The following is a 15,179-nucleotide window of genomic DNA, read 5'->3' on the forward strand; positions in this document are numbered from 1 at the left end:
ATCCATCAGTTTGTCCATTGTTCTTTGCTGCCATCACCAGAGAGTCCAGCTTCATGCTGACCATGGAGCCAGCCTGCCTGATCAGTTTGTCCAGCCTAGATGTGTCTTCTTGGATGTACCTCCCCCTTACAACACCATAGTGTGAAAGAGGATCCTGCCTACTATGGACTGGTAGAACATCCACAGGAGTTTCCTGCAGATGTTAAATGAGTGCAGCCTCCTCAGGAAGTACAGCTTACTCTGTCCCTTCTTGTACAGGTGGGTGGTGTGGGTTGTCCAGTCCAGTTTGCTGTCCAGCCACAGCCTGAGATACTTGTAGGAATCCACAGCCTCCACCTCAACTCCCTCGATCAGAACTGGCCTTGGTCTTGGTCTGGACTTCCCAAAGTCAATGACTAGCTCCTTTGTCTTCGAGGTTTTCATCTGTAGATGGTTTGTGTGGCACCAGGCAGCAAAGTCCTTTACTAGGCTCCTGTACTCCTCCTCTCTGTCATCCCTGATGCATCCAACAATGGCTGTGTCATCTGCGAACTTCTGGATGTGATGCAGCTCAGAGCAGAAGTCAGAGGTGTACAGGGTGAAGAGAAGAGGGGCCAGCACTGTGCCCTGGGGCGCTCCAGTGTTGCTAATCACAGTGTCAGACGTGATGTCCCTCAGCCTGACATACTGCGGCCTGTCTGTGATGTAGTTTGATATTCAAGTGACCAGGCAAGGGTCCACTCGCATCCTGATCAGTTTGTCCTGGAGCACAAGGGGCTGGATGATGTTGAAGGCGCTCTAAAAGTCCAGGAAGAGAATCCTCACTGTGCCACTTCCCTTATCCAGGTCCGAGTGGACTCGGTATAGCAGGTAGAGGATGGGATCTTCCACACCAACACCTGCCTGATATGCCAACTGCAAACATTCCTGGGCATGTTGCACCTGGGGTTTAAGGGAAGAGCCGGTCCGTCTTTATCAGGTGTGACGTGAGTGCCACTGGTCGGAAGTCATTCAGCTCGCTGGGCCAATTTTTCCTTGGAACTGGAATAATGCATGATGTCTTCCAGAAGGTGGGCATGCTCCCTAGCTGCAGGGTAAGGTTGAAGATATGTTGTAGCGGTTCTCCCAGTGGCCGCAGTTACAGCTGTAACACTGCCAGTGTCAAACTTGTCTGAGGTCGTTGCGACGTGACCTTGCATACCGCATTTCACTGTGATAGAGGGTCTTACATGTGGTCACACACACATTGATCACGGAGTCTAGCATTTCCTAGTCCTGCTGTCCCTGCACAAACCTAGGTAAAAATGAATAAATCGTGAATTATCAGCAAAATGTGAATAATGAAAAAATATCTCACAAAACGTGAAATTCATGATTTGTATTGCGTATTGCACATATTTATGATTTGTTGTCTTACATTTTACATTCTTCCAGGAACACCTCCTACCCATCATGGACATAGAGGGGCTCACCCCCGGAACCATATGTATGTATGTCAGTCTAGGGGCCCCGGAGGACTTTCATTCATCCAGGCAGGAACACTTTGGGGGAAAATTCACACTTTCTGTCCGATCACAGCGTACCGTCATCGCTTACAAATCAGCCAATTTGCACTCTCAGCTTTCCCTCCCACAGCCTCGCTGGCCACCAGGGTCGGATGAAAAAGATGATAATAACAAAAAATAGCAATTATATAGGTGTACAAGTAATGTTGAGTGTGATTTTTTTTTTTTTTTTCCTAAAACATAAATTAGCTGTACATGTAACTATCTATAGGCCTTTTGGCTGTAGCTGATTGGTTTTTAATTTTCAGTTATAAACCAAATGGACAGTTATTTAAATACACAGTAATATCAATGGTCTGAGGCATTATATTTATTAATTATATTGAGCGTGTCACTCACTAATAGGTGATCGGATCAACGCTAGAATCCTCCCAGAAACAAGTTTTCCTTCCAGCAGATTAAGTCTATTTGAAAATAACACTGATTGTACATTAAAATATGAACTTGTCTTATTTGAAAAGCTCAACACATTTAAGATGCACAAGAGTGGAATATCTGGCAATGAAAATTGCATGCATGCACTGTGTCAGCATTATATTATATATTACATTAGACATGCCAGTTCATGAACATTGATGTGTATTATCGACCTGCCTTACCGCTCTGACTTGTGTTGAGAGCATCAGCAGAGACAGACTGGCTTCCTGAGTTGTCGTTGGGCTTCAACACAGCCTCACATGCACTGGCCATGATATAATAAATTATTCAATTAAGTATAACAAAGAAATATAACAATTACATGTATATTTTCAACTAAAGCACGAGAATTTTGTTGATCTATTTACATATTGCAAATTATTCTTGATAATCTGGTTAATCTAGTAAAAAAACAAACAAACAAATAAAAAAATAATCTGGATCTCGTATGTTTTTTCCTGCTCGTTGTTAGACATGTTAGACTTATGTAGACTGTAGCTTAACACTTTGAACTTTTCATTTTTTTTAAATATCAACTTTTTACATGTTGATAGAAGAAGAATACCCCCCAAAAGTATATTACATGTCATAAATGTTAAAAACAAACTGCAAACTAAAAAAGGTTAGCTTTCAATGTCAGAATCCTTGGAAAAATAAAGATATGTCATAGTTGACAAATTGGCAAAATACAAAATGATTGTGCTTTTTATGTTCATTCATGTACCAGCATGCAAACATTAACAACATATCAAGCCAATTTTGTTGCAGTTGAAAAGTTTTCTTGGCAAGACTAAAAGCATGCAGAGTGTTTTGATTATGAGTTTCAAAAATATTTGATGTTAATAAGGTAACAGGCTCAGTGTAGACACTCTTGTCAAGACAGTCTTAGGGAATACATGGAATTCATGAACTGTAACAAATATGATAAATGGACTGCATTTATTTATATATGCATTTATATCACGCAAAAATCGGAGAGCGGTTTCCATCTGCATCACACACTTAAAGCTCTTTACAATTATGCCTCACATTCACATATTCACACAAACACACACTGATGTCAGGGTGCTTCCATGCAAGGTGCGCACTACACACTGGGAACAACTTAGGGATTAAGGGCCTTGCCCAAGGGCCCTTCGTGATTTTTCTGGTCAGGCGGAGGTTTGAACTGAGGATCCTCTGGTCTCAAGCCCAACACTTAACCACTAGACCATCACCTCTGTGGTTATCCACTTGTCCACTTTATTGCATATGATGCAGGTTGCTGGTAAAATAGTTGACTTCTGAACCAGGATGGTACTGCCAGTGTGGGTTTTTTTGGCTGGTGGTTCATTCAGTGGAACATCATCTTGATCTTTGGCTCTTTTCAGCCTGAGGAGTGATGAGGATCACATTTAATTACTGGGTATAAATGTATTTAGTTAAAAACATACTAAATGTACGTACATGTATGTATGTTCTCTGCTCTGTACAGTGACCACAAGCATCCATGTATGTGTAAAGGAAGAACCCTTTAAACAGGTAAACAGGGCCTTTCAAGTACTCCGTCAACAGTGAGCCCAAAAATATTACTAAATATTCTCCTAATGTACCTTGACAATCAGATTTATGTTGGTGAATTGACAATAACACGTTGGCTGAAACATGAAGTCAGGGTGTTCCGCGACAACATCATGAAAGGACTTCCCTCCATTTCACCAGGATTTACAGCAGTCAACAACCTTAATCCACCTCGCTGCTGTCAAGTGGAAAAAGCATTTAATTTCTGCTTCTCTAGCCAGCACTCGCCATGTTGTTTACACGCTGTGAGGATGTGAAACCTGAGCAGTGATTGGTTCAGACGGATCACGTGGGGTTCCACTTCTCAGTGAAAAAATATTTTTCTCGCAGACTTTGAGTTGAACTCTGTAAAATGTACTTTGTATATTTTTAACAAAATTGTTGCTTCAAGATCATTTAGACCGATATTCATCCGATCGCCTATAAGTTGTGTTATGAGTAAAATGTTTTTTATATGCGTATATTAGCTGTCATGTAATACTTGACATTTGCTCATAATGTTCAGTCAATAATCAAACTAAAATTATTTTTCTAATTTGACTGTTTAAAAAAGATGCACACTTTAGCCTATTACCCAAGAATCTATATTATAATAGCCAAGTGGCCTCTGTGTGCATGGGTACAGTCACACAAAAAACGGAGAGTTGATGGTTGCAGTTTGGCATGCTTATGTATTTTGGGTCAAGGATGAACGCTGCAAAACCGGTTGATAGGACAAATATTTTTGGAGAAATTAGCAATTTTAACTAACCAGTAAACAATGGATGGTGTGCTGCAATGCACCATGGGAGATTGGGTTTTTTTGGTTTAAAATGTTATTGTGGTTTATGTTAGTTTAATAGTGTTGTTACTGTTATTGATTTATTGTGTTTTTGTAGCTCAGTTGGTTTACTCAGTTTAGATAGGTCTCATGTTGTTCTTATCATGAGTGATTTAACCCTATAAAGCCTACCCTGTGAAATAATTGTCAGAAAATTCTAATTTTTTGAAACAAGAGTCTTTATTGGACCTTTTAACAAACCCACCAAAAAAACAAAACAAAACAAAACAAAAACAAAAAACAAAAACCTTTCTGCATATATGAGTTTTTATTTGTATCATATTTGCTACATTGGGCGTTATAGCATAAAAACATCCATTTTAAATCCAGAGCAAACATAACATTTCAAACCTATAAAATGCTGCTTAGGGAAATTACTGTGGATCACTTGTTTCAGGCAGCCATGAATGCCTCATCTGAAGGCCCTCTGATGCATAAGATACTGACATCTGGTGGTTTGTCTGTGTACTACACGTATCTCATTGTATACAATGGGTTTTTTTGGGGAGAAAATATCACACAGAAAATCATGTATCAAATATGATACACTTGGCATTATAGGGAAAAGTTTCATGTTGGTATTATGAGTGAAATGTGTAGTGGTGTTAATGTCTTCAGCCACTGTCTTTGTTTGTCTAATTCAAAGCGCATGTGTGCGTGCAAGTTCAATCAGGGACAAACGGAACACAGCTGACATTTGCCGTTTGGCATGCTTATGTATTTTTGGTCAAGGATGAATGCTGTCAAAATGCAACAGTGATGGGATTAATAGGTTTAGAGAAACTATGAATATTAGCTAACGATGCTAACTATATTTTGGACTTACACACCTTTCCAACAGGGGGCAGGATATCCTCTTTATATTAAAGTGTAGCTGACACCAAAAATTTGCACAAATAATCACTAAAAATAATGACATGTTGGTTTTAAAAAGTCCTGAACAATAAAACTCGATAAGTGCGCAGGTGAAGGATAAACTACAGCTGTCTGAAGCTTGCGCTCTATTTCAGCCCTCAGCCGTGGCCATATTGTTGCTACGTCATCACCAGAATAGCACCTGCTGATTCGAGGTCAAGCTGTTTTTGGATGATTTTTTTTTATAGTGTGGAGCTTTATTTTTAAGTCCAGTCTGGGGCATGATTTTTTTTTTTTTTTTTTTTTGTAGTGTGGAGTTTTTTTTATGTCCAGTCTGAAGGTTTTCTGGAACAGCTGTGGGGATCACAGCATTTATGGTTTAGAGCCTCATTTAGATGACAAATGTTGGAGGAAAACCTTCAGTCTGACAACAGTGATGATACTGGTAGAGTTCAGAACACAAAATGTGATTATAAAAAAAATAAATAAATAAATAATGCAGGTGATTTCGGCATGGGTGGAGGTGATGAACTGTTTTTTTTTTTGGTTTTTTTTTGCCAGCTCTCTGGTCGTAATATCTGATTTTAAAAAAATGCTTTACGATCTATGACATTAGAAAAAAGTGATGAGGAAGTGTGGATTTTTTTATTTTTTTTATTTCTTTATTTTGCTTAGAAACAAATTCAAATCTGAAAAATGACACAAGAGACTGAAAATATCAGTTATTTTTAAAATAAATATTGTTTTCCTTATTGAATACAGTATTATTAAATATTAAAACCATTCACACAAGAAGTAAATATATAGTCTTCTTACCTGTCGATTTCAGTGAGCTCATCTTTAAACTTATCCACCTTTACAAACCCACATCTGAAAAATAATTTAATTCCTTCTGTTATGGTTGAAGAAAACTCCATCTGACACACTAGACTGTGGTGCCAGGTTCCAGCACCAGCTGTAATCAGTTATTGCGGCCGATGGATGAGGTCTGTGTTGTTAATGAGCGGCTTTGAGCTGCAGGAAAAAGACTCCCAGTGCCTCATAACGTCTCAGTCTGCATGCGATGACATTATCCCATGATCCAGAAAACAATAAAATAATCTGAAGATCCTCAGTTTTGTCTCAATGTGGAGTGGAGAAGCCAGGGACTCTGTGCAAGTGCGCGCTCTTTAATACGAGGTGTGTCAGAAATCGGACCTTTTTATTTTTTGCAAAAACCATATGGATTTGAATCACGTGTGATTGCATCAGACAAGCTTGAACCTTCGTGGTCATGCGTGAGTTTTTTCACGCCTGTCGGTTGCGTCATTCGCCTGTGAGCAGGCTTTGTGTGAGCAGTGGTCTACCCCTCTCATCGGATTTTTATTGCGAATAAATGTCTGAACGATTTGGAGCTTTGCTGCATCAAATTTTTCCAGAAACTGTGAGAGACCTCCAGGTGGACACCATTCGGAAAATTCAGATGGCTTTCAGGGACCATTTTATTTGGATTACACAGATTAAGGAGTGCTCCAGCCGGTTTAAAGACCACCCACAGTGTCTGAGAGCGCGGCGCACTCCGACAGGCTCACACCCCGCTGAAACAACCAGATCATTTCCAACGTGAAAGCTTTCTTGATCCGGGACATTGTCTGACTTCCACAAAAAAGGCATAAGGCGTGGACATCAGCACTTTTTCGGCACATTCCACTGTTACATGAGTTTTTTTCATGGAAAAAGAAGCGGACGGATGCGCCACCGTGACGCTCATTGCGCGGGACAAAACCACCTCCGTGTTGGTCTCACAGGACGGCTTTGAGATGGATTTCAGATGGCTGTCGGTGGCTTTTTAGTCATGTGACTATCTGAGAAATTGTGCATGAGCTGGACATGCCCCAACATGTCCTGTGAGGCTTCATCATGGCGTTGCTTTGCGCCATGCGGCTCCGCCACGACGCGCGAAATTCCTCCGCATGTCTGTCTCAATGTGCCAAAAAAGTGCAATTCCTGTGCTAGTCAGAGGACGTCCCGGATAAAACACAGCGTCCAGTTTAGAAATGAACGGCACATTCCACTGTTACAGGAGTTTTTGTCATGGAAAGAGGAGCGGAGGAATTCCGCCATGATGCAATGCCATGCAACGCCAAAGCAACAGCATGATGAAGCCTCACAGGACATGTTGGGGCATGTCCAGCTCATGCACAATTTCTCGGATAGTCACACGACTATCCGGTCTTTAAACCGGCTGGAGCACTCCTTAATCTGTGTAATCCCCATAAAATGGTCCCTGAAAGCCATCTGAATTTTCCGAATGGTGTCCACCTGGAGGTCTCTCACAGTTTCTGGAAAAATTTGATGCAGCAAAGCTCCAAATCGCAATAAAATCCGACGAGAGGGGTGGACCACTGCTCACACAAAGCCTGCTCACAGGTGAATGACGCAACCGACAGGCGTGAAAAAACTCACGCATGCACACAAAGGTTCAAGCTTGGCTGATGCAATCACACATGATTTAAATCCATATGGTTTTTGCAAAAAATAAAAAGGTCCGATACTTTTCTGACAGACCTCGTATAAGTGTTCCACCTGCCATTGTGCCGGCGAAAAGTAACCATTCTGACACGGAAAACATGGTGCAGCTACAACCCGAACCACGGGGCTGTCAGTATCCTGTAAAAATAATAATAATACAACCCTAATTCCAGTGAAGTTGGGACGTTGTGTGAATTGTAAATAAAAACAGAATACAATGATTTGCAAATCCACTTCAACCTATATTCAATTGAATACATCACAAAAACAAGATATTTAATGTTCAAACTGATAGACTTTATTGTTTTTGTGCAAATATTTGCTCATTTTGAAATGGATGCCTGCAACATGTTTCAAAAAAGCTGGGACAGGGGCAACGATGTTCAAAGAACACCTGTTTGGAATATTCCACAGGTGCACAGGTTAATTGGAAACAGGTGAGTGTCATGATTGGGTATAAAAGGAGCATCCCCAAAAGGCTCAGCTGTTCACAAGCAAAGATGGGGTGAGGATCACTACTTTGTGTACAACTACGTGAAAAATAGTCCAACAGTTTAAGAACAATGTTTCTCAGTGTTCAATTGCAAAGAATTTAGGGATTCCAGCATCTACAGTCCATAATATAATCAGAGATTCAGATTAAGAGAATCTGGAGAACGGTCTACACATAAGCGGCAAGACCAAAAACCAACATTGAATTCGATCCCTCAGGTGGCACTGCATTAAAAACTGACATCATTGTGTAAATGATCTTACTGCGAGGGCTCAGGAACACTTCAGAAAACCATTGTCAGTTAACACAGTTTGTCACTACATCTACAAGTGCAAATTAAAACTCCACCATGCAAAGCGAAAGCCATACATCAACAACATCCAGAAATGCCGCCGCCTCCTCTGGGCCTGAGGTCATTTGAAATGGACAGACGCAAATTGGAAAAGTGTGCTGTGGTCTGATGAGTCCACATTTCAAATTGTTGAAATCATGGACGTCGTGTCCTGCGGACAAAAGAAGAAAAAGACCATCCAGATTGTTACCAGTGCAATGTTCAAAAGCCAGCATCTGTGATGGTATGGGGGTGTGTTAGTGCCTATGGCATGGGCAACTTACACATCTGTGATGGCACCATCAATGCTGAAAGGTAAATCCAGGTTTTGGAGCAACACATGCTGCCACCCAAGCAACGTCTTTTTCAGTGACGTCCCCTCTTCAGCAAGACAATGCCAAGCCACATTCTGCACGTGTTTAGCTCAAATATTTGCACAAAAACAATAAATTGTATCAGTTTAAACATTAAATATTCCTTCCTTCCCACTGTCGCCAAGTGCTTGCTCACAGGGGGTCATTTTGACCATTGGGGTTTTTCTGTAATTATGTTATGGCTTTTGCCTTACAATATAAAGCACCTTGGGGCAACTGTTTGTTGTGATTTGGTGCTATATAAATGAAATTGATTTGATTTGATTAAATATCTTGTCTTTATGGTATATTCATTTGAATATAGGTTGAAGTGGATTTGCAAATCATTGTATTCTGTTTTTACATTTTACACAATGTCCCAACTTCATTGGAATTGGGGTTGTCGTTGTGTATATGATAACAACCTAAAACTTTTATAAATACATTAAGGCAGTAAATTAACATTCAAAATTACATAATTAACAGGAAATAAAAGGGTTGAATTTCTCTTCTAAAAATTGTTGAGGTCTATGGTTCTAAACACATTCTGGATTCACACACACCATTCCAACTCATAGAAACTGCATAATTTATTACCACCCTTGAAAAATGTCAGCTACCTATTTTATAAACAATACCCAATCTAGAGCCCGCGGATCCCTACAGGCAACATGCTAGTATATAATGAAGAATGCATTTCCGATCAATTCCTTCAAAGCCCAAGATGGATTTCTCAGTGTTAGATTTAACCATTTATAAATATTCTTTGTATCAACATTTTAGTTGCTTCAGAACATTGCTGATTAGTTTTTAAAGAATATAAAATTCACATTAAACAAATATAATGAACATTTGAACATGAAAAATAATTGTAATATTTTGTGCAGCTATTGCTTAGAATGATATATTATGTCGTGAATTTAAGCCTGCAATTTTGTTGCAAAATATGTATTAAAACACCATATAAATAGTATTATTGAGAGAAAATTATTATATTTTACGAAGGGATGCCTATTTTCATGAACATACAACAGTAACTATAAACAGCAGTGTAGATGTAATATGAATGTACAAGTAATAATTGGTGATATGTGCAGTTAATAGAACATAGGCCACATTGTAAATGTACATGTACGAGGTCTGTTAGAAAAGTATCGGACCTTTTTATTTTTTCAAAAACCATATGGATTTGAATCACGTGTGATTGCATCAGCCAAGCTTGAACCTTTGTGTGCATGCGTGAGTTTTTTCACGCCTGTCGGTTGCGTAATTCACCTGTGAGTAGGCTTTGAGTGAGCACTGGTCCACCCCTCTTGTTGTTAAGGAAATGGCAGAATGATTTGGAGCTTTGCTGCATCAATTTTTTCCTGAAACTGTGAGAGACCTCCAGGTGGACACCATTCGGAAAATTAATATGGCTTTCAGGGACGATTATATGGGGATTCCTCCGCTCCTCTTTCCATGACAAAAACTCCTGTAACAGTGGAATGTGCCGTTCATTTCTAAACTGGACGCTGTCTTGATCCGGTATGTCGTCTGACTAGCACAGGAATTGCGGAAGACGTGGACATCAGCACTTTTTCGGCGTCGCGGCGGAGCCGCATGGCGCAAAGCAACGCCGTGAGGAAGCCTCACAGGAAAAGTTGGGGCATGTCCAGCTTATTCTCAATTTCTCGGATATTCACACGACTGAAAAGCAACCGGAAGCCATATGAAAGCCACCTGAAAGCCGTCCTGACAGACCAACATGGAGGTGGTTTTGTCCCGTGCCATGAGCGGCAAGGTGGCGCATTCATCCACTTCTTTTTCCATGAAAAAAACTCCTGTAACAGTGGAATGTGCCGAAAAAGTGCTGATGTCCACGCCTTCTGCCTTTTTGTGAAAGTCAGATGACGTCCTGGATCAACAAAGCCTTCACATTGGAAATGATCTGGTTGTTTCAGAGGGGTGTCAGCCTGTCGATCAGCGCTCGGAGCGTGCCGTGCTCTCAGACGCTGTGGCCGGTCTTTAAACCGGCTGGAGCACTCCTTAATCTGTGTAATCCCCATAAAATCATCCCTGAAAGCCATATTAATTTTTCGAATGGTGTCCACCTGGAGGTCTCTCACAGTTTCTGGAAAAAATTGATGCAGCAAAGCTCCAAATCATTCCGCCATTTCCTTAACGACGAGAGGGGTGGACCAGTGCTCACTCAAAGCCTGCTCACAGGCGAATGACGCAACCGACAGGCATGAAAAAACTCACGCATGTGCACGAAGGTTCAAGCTTGGCTGATGCAATCACACGTGATTCAAATCCATATGGTTTTTGAAAAAAATAAAAAGGGCAGATACTTTTCTAACAGACCTCGTATAGCTCATGAAAATTAAGATGCATTGACACAAATCTTTTGGTAGTGACATACACCCCCCCCATTTTTTATTTTTGTGGAGATAGTGTTTGATTCGCTGAAGTAAATGACCCATAAACTTAAATGGAACTTAAATGGAAAGAAAATAATATCATGAATGATATTCACGTTTTGCGACACATTTTGCAAGACCTGCATTCATACTTGATATTCACGGTGTACATCAAAATTATTAACTGTTCATGGATATTAACTTTTTGGATAATAGCTCTCCTGGATTGCAATAACTTCAAGGTTAGGACTGTTCTTTGTGCTGGGTGTAGAGCAGGTAGCTCAATGGGATAAGGATTTGAGTTGCCAATATGTAGACCCAGTGTCGCCGACCGAATGGTCCCTCCTAAAAATCGGTCCTCTCAGTAGCGTCATTTCTGAGCGTCACCAGCGATTCACCGATTATCACCTTGTTTCTGCTTAAAACTGCACTCCAGTCATCATCTATCTCAGCGGTCAATATCTGAAGTTTTTGTACAACAATCATTTCCACATAAATTCAGCATTATTTCATAATGAAAGACAGTGGACCGATTAGAGCGCACAGCAGCTGCTGCGGCATCTACGTAATTTCAGAGCGTCAGTAACGACTCGCCAATTAAGTCCTCGTTTTCTGCTTAAAACGGCCTAGTTTTTGCTTAAAACTGACCTTAGAATGATTTAAGAGGTTTTACTTTGTCATCTGATGGTTAATAATCACATTATTCTCTTTGATCACTTTGGGTGTAGAGAGTCCGTCACAGACGTGCTGCTGTGGTCCAAAATGATGCATGCGCAGTGAAGGCAGGGCAGACCAGTTTATAGACATAGATGGATAGCTCAATTTTATTGTCATTACAAGTGCAATGAAGTTACAACAAGTGCAGCGATTAATCCACAATTATTACTAGTTAAATGTAATAATGGCTCACATCAGAATTAAAACAACCATACATATACATTTGATTGTTTATGTACACTAAACTTTAAGACAGTCCGTCATCCAAATTGAGGCAATGTGAATGTGGGGTGAAAGTGTGGAGTTGCCTTGACAACAGGAGGCTGTAGGGGAGGTCAGATAGATAAGAGGGGAACCGAATGCTTCACCAAGGTCGTTGAGATCCTTCTGGAGGAAAAACAAGCGGGGTATTTTAACCTTCGGGAGCTGATGAGCTGCCGTGTTTGGGGTTAGGGGGACCGTGCGGTCTGCAACACCAGGTTCAGTTCCCAGTCATGTATCTTTTTCCTTGGACAAGGCATTTCATCTGCATTGTCTCAGTCCAACCAGCTGTAAATTAGTATCAACCATGGTTCTGGAAGTAACTTGCGTCAGCCTGGCATTCCATCTAGGGAGAGTTGTCCACTTCATGTGATGAAATCCAGGGATAAGAACTGATGTCAGTTTTCAGCATACCTATATCAAACGTATACTTCTGCTCTGACCACTTCCAAAGGACATTCTCAATAGGATTCTTTGGCAGCTGGTTGCTGCTCTGTGACCAGAGCAGTCTAGTTTCATGTTAATCAATCAATCAATCAATCAAGTTTATTTCTAGAGCCCTTTACAACACTCAAAGTGACCAAAGTGCTTTACAACAAAATCTAAAAACAAAACATGGTAAAAACAAATATCCAGCAATAAAACCATTACAAAAACAATTAAATAAAATATGCATAAAACATTTAATAGCATAAAATCATGTTAAAGTCAATCAATGGCCACATTGTAGCTATGTGAGTACTTGTTGAATAGAAAGATGAATATCAGAGGGTTTTTTTTTTACAGCATTTATTGTTGTTTGAACATCTTTGATTCAGTTGATCAGACTGCTTTGTGGGATATCCTGAGAATTTTTGAAATCCCCATTAAGTTGCTGGACCCAGTGTGGAAGTAAACCTCTTCCCATGAATTCTGGCTTTCATCAGAGATGTGTTCTGTCATGAACTGGGTGTTAGGTAATGCCATAAAGTGACTTAGGTGTCATTTTAAAATTGACAGTGTCATACTTCCTGGAATACTTCTCAATCGTAAACTGGTGTGTTTTTGTGTCTTGTTTTTCAGGTTTAAAATGACTGACGGACTTGAAAACAATATATCTCTTCTGTTTGACAACTGGACATTTTCTAATTTCTCTGTGAAGTCCGTCGTACCGAGGAACATTACCTATGTTGGATATTACCTTCACCAGCCATCCACATCAGTCTTCTTCATCATTTCCTATCTGCTGATCTTCTTGGTGTGCATGCTGGGAAATGGAGTTGTATGCTTCATTGTGCTGAGGAGCAAAAACATGAGGACAGTTACCAATTTATTCATTTTAAACCTTGCTGTGAGTGATCTCCTGGTTGGGATTTTCTGCATGCCAACAACACTTCTTGACAACATAATTACAGGTGAGCATTTACTCACTCACTCATCTTCAACCGCTTATCTGTGATCGGAGAAGCTTCCTCAGCTAAAATTCTTGCTCTGGTCTTCTGACTTCTGTCTTGATTCTTGTAGAGCCCTTGTAGAATCAAGACAGAAGTCAGATGACCAGAGCAAGAATTTTAGCTGAGGAAGCTTCTGTGATTTGAAGCGAAACATCCTTGCATCAAGCAACCCAGACCAGTCGAAGATTCAAGCTTCTCCACTACAAACAACCATTGTTCACTGTTGTTACCGAATATCCCTAATTTCTCCAAAAATATTAGTCCTATCAACTGTCTGTTTTTGCGCTGTTCATCCTTGAACCAAAATACATAGGCATACCAAACGGTAAATGTGAGCTCTCTCCAGTTTCTCCATGATTGAAGATGGGCATGCACGCATATACAACCACAATTCCAATGAAGTTGGGATGTTGTGGAAAATGTAAATAAAAACAGAATACAATGATTCGCAAATCCTCTTCAACCTATATCCAATTGAATACACCACAAAGACAAGATATTTAATGATCAAACTGATAAACTTTATTGATCCATTCCATTCCATTTTCTTCTGCTTCATCTGAGGTCAGGTCGCAGGGGCAGCAGCTCAAGCAAAGCCACCCAGACCTCCTGATCCACACACATCTCCCCCAGCTCCTCCGGGGGAACCCGAGGCGTTCCCAAGCCAGCTGCGAGACGTAGTCCCTGCAGAGTGTCCTGGAACTTCCCCAGGGCCTCATCCCGATGGGACGTGCTCGGAACACCTGTCCAGCGAGGCGTTCAGAGGGCATCCGAAAAAGATTCCCAAGCCACCTCAGCTGGCTCCTTTCGACGTGGAGGAGCAGCGGCTCGTCTCTGAGCTCCTCCCGGGTGACCGAGCTTCTCACCCTATCTCTATGGGAGTGCCCAGCCACCCTGCGGAGGAAACTCATCTCGGCCGCTTGTACTCACGATCTTGTTCTTTCGGTCATGAGCCAAATCTCCTGACCATAGCTGAGGGTCGGAACGTACACTCAACAAGAGATGAACTCAAAGATCTAAAACTTTTTCCACATACACAATATCACCATTTCCCTCAAATATTGTTCACAAACCAGTCTAAATCTGTGATAGTGAGCACTTCTCCTTTGCTGAGATAATCCATCCCACCTCACAGGTGTGCCATATCAAGATGCTGATTAGACACCATGATTAGTGAACAGGTGTGCCTTAGACTGCCCACAATAAAAGGCCACTCTGAAAGGTGCAGTTTTATCACACAGCACAATGCCACAGATGTCGAAAGATTTGAGGGAGCATGCAATTGGCGTGCTGACAGCAGGAATGTCAACCAGAGCTGTTGCTCGTGTATTGAATGTTCATTTCTCTACCATAAGCCGTCTCCAAAGGCGTTTCAGAGAATTTGGCAGTACATCCAACCAGCCTCACAATCGCAGACCACGTGTAATCACACCAGCCCAGGACCTCCACATCCAACATGTTCACCTCCAAGATCGTCTGAGA

The 15,179-nt window shown here is 41.0% G+C and overlaps 1 protein-coding gene across 1 annotated transcript in view; it reads left to right on the top strand.

Moving 5' to 3' along the window:
- npffr2a (neuropeptide FF receptor 2a) overlaps positions 1-15,179 on the top strand; it is a 118,657-nt gene that overhangs the window by 51,782 nt on the left and 51,696 nt on the right. Inside the window, exon 2 of the mRNA XM_034170792.1 lies at positions 13,330-13,658. Within this exon, the coding sequence (XP_034026683.1) occupies positions 13,334-13,658 (325 nt within the window). The 5' untranslated portion in view covers positions 13,330-13,333. The remainder of the gene's footprint in view (positions 1-13,329; positions 13,659-15,179) is intronic.

Source organism: Thalassophryne amazonica, chromosome 5 (genome assembly GCF_902500255.1).
Source record: "Thalassophryne amazonica chromosome 5, fThaAma1.1, whole genome shotgun sequence".
NCBI classification, from domain to species: domain Eukaryota; kingdom Metazoa; phylum Chordata; class Actinopteri; order Batrachoidiformes; family Batrachoididae; genus Thalassophryne; species Thalassophryne amazonica.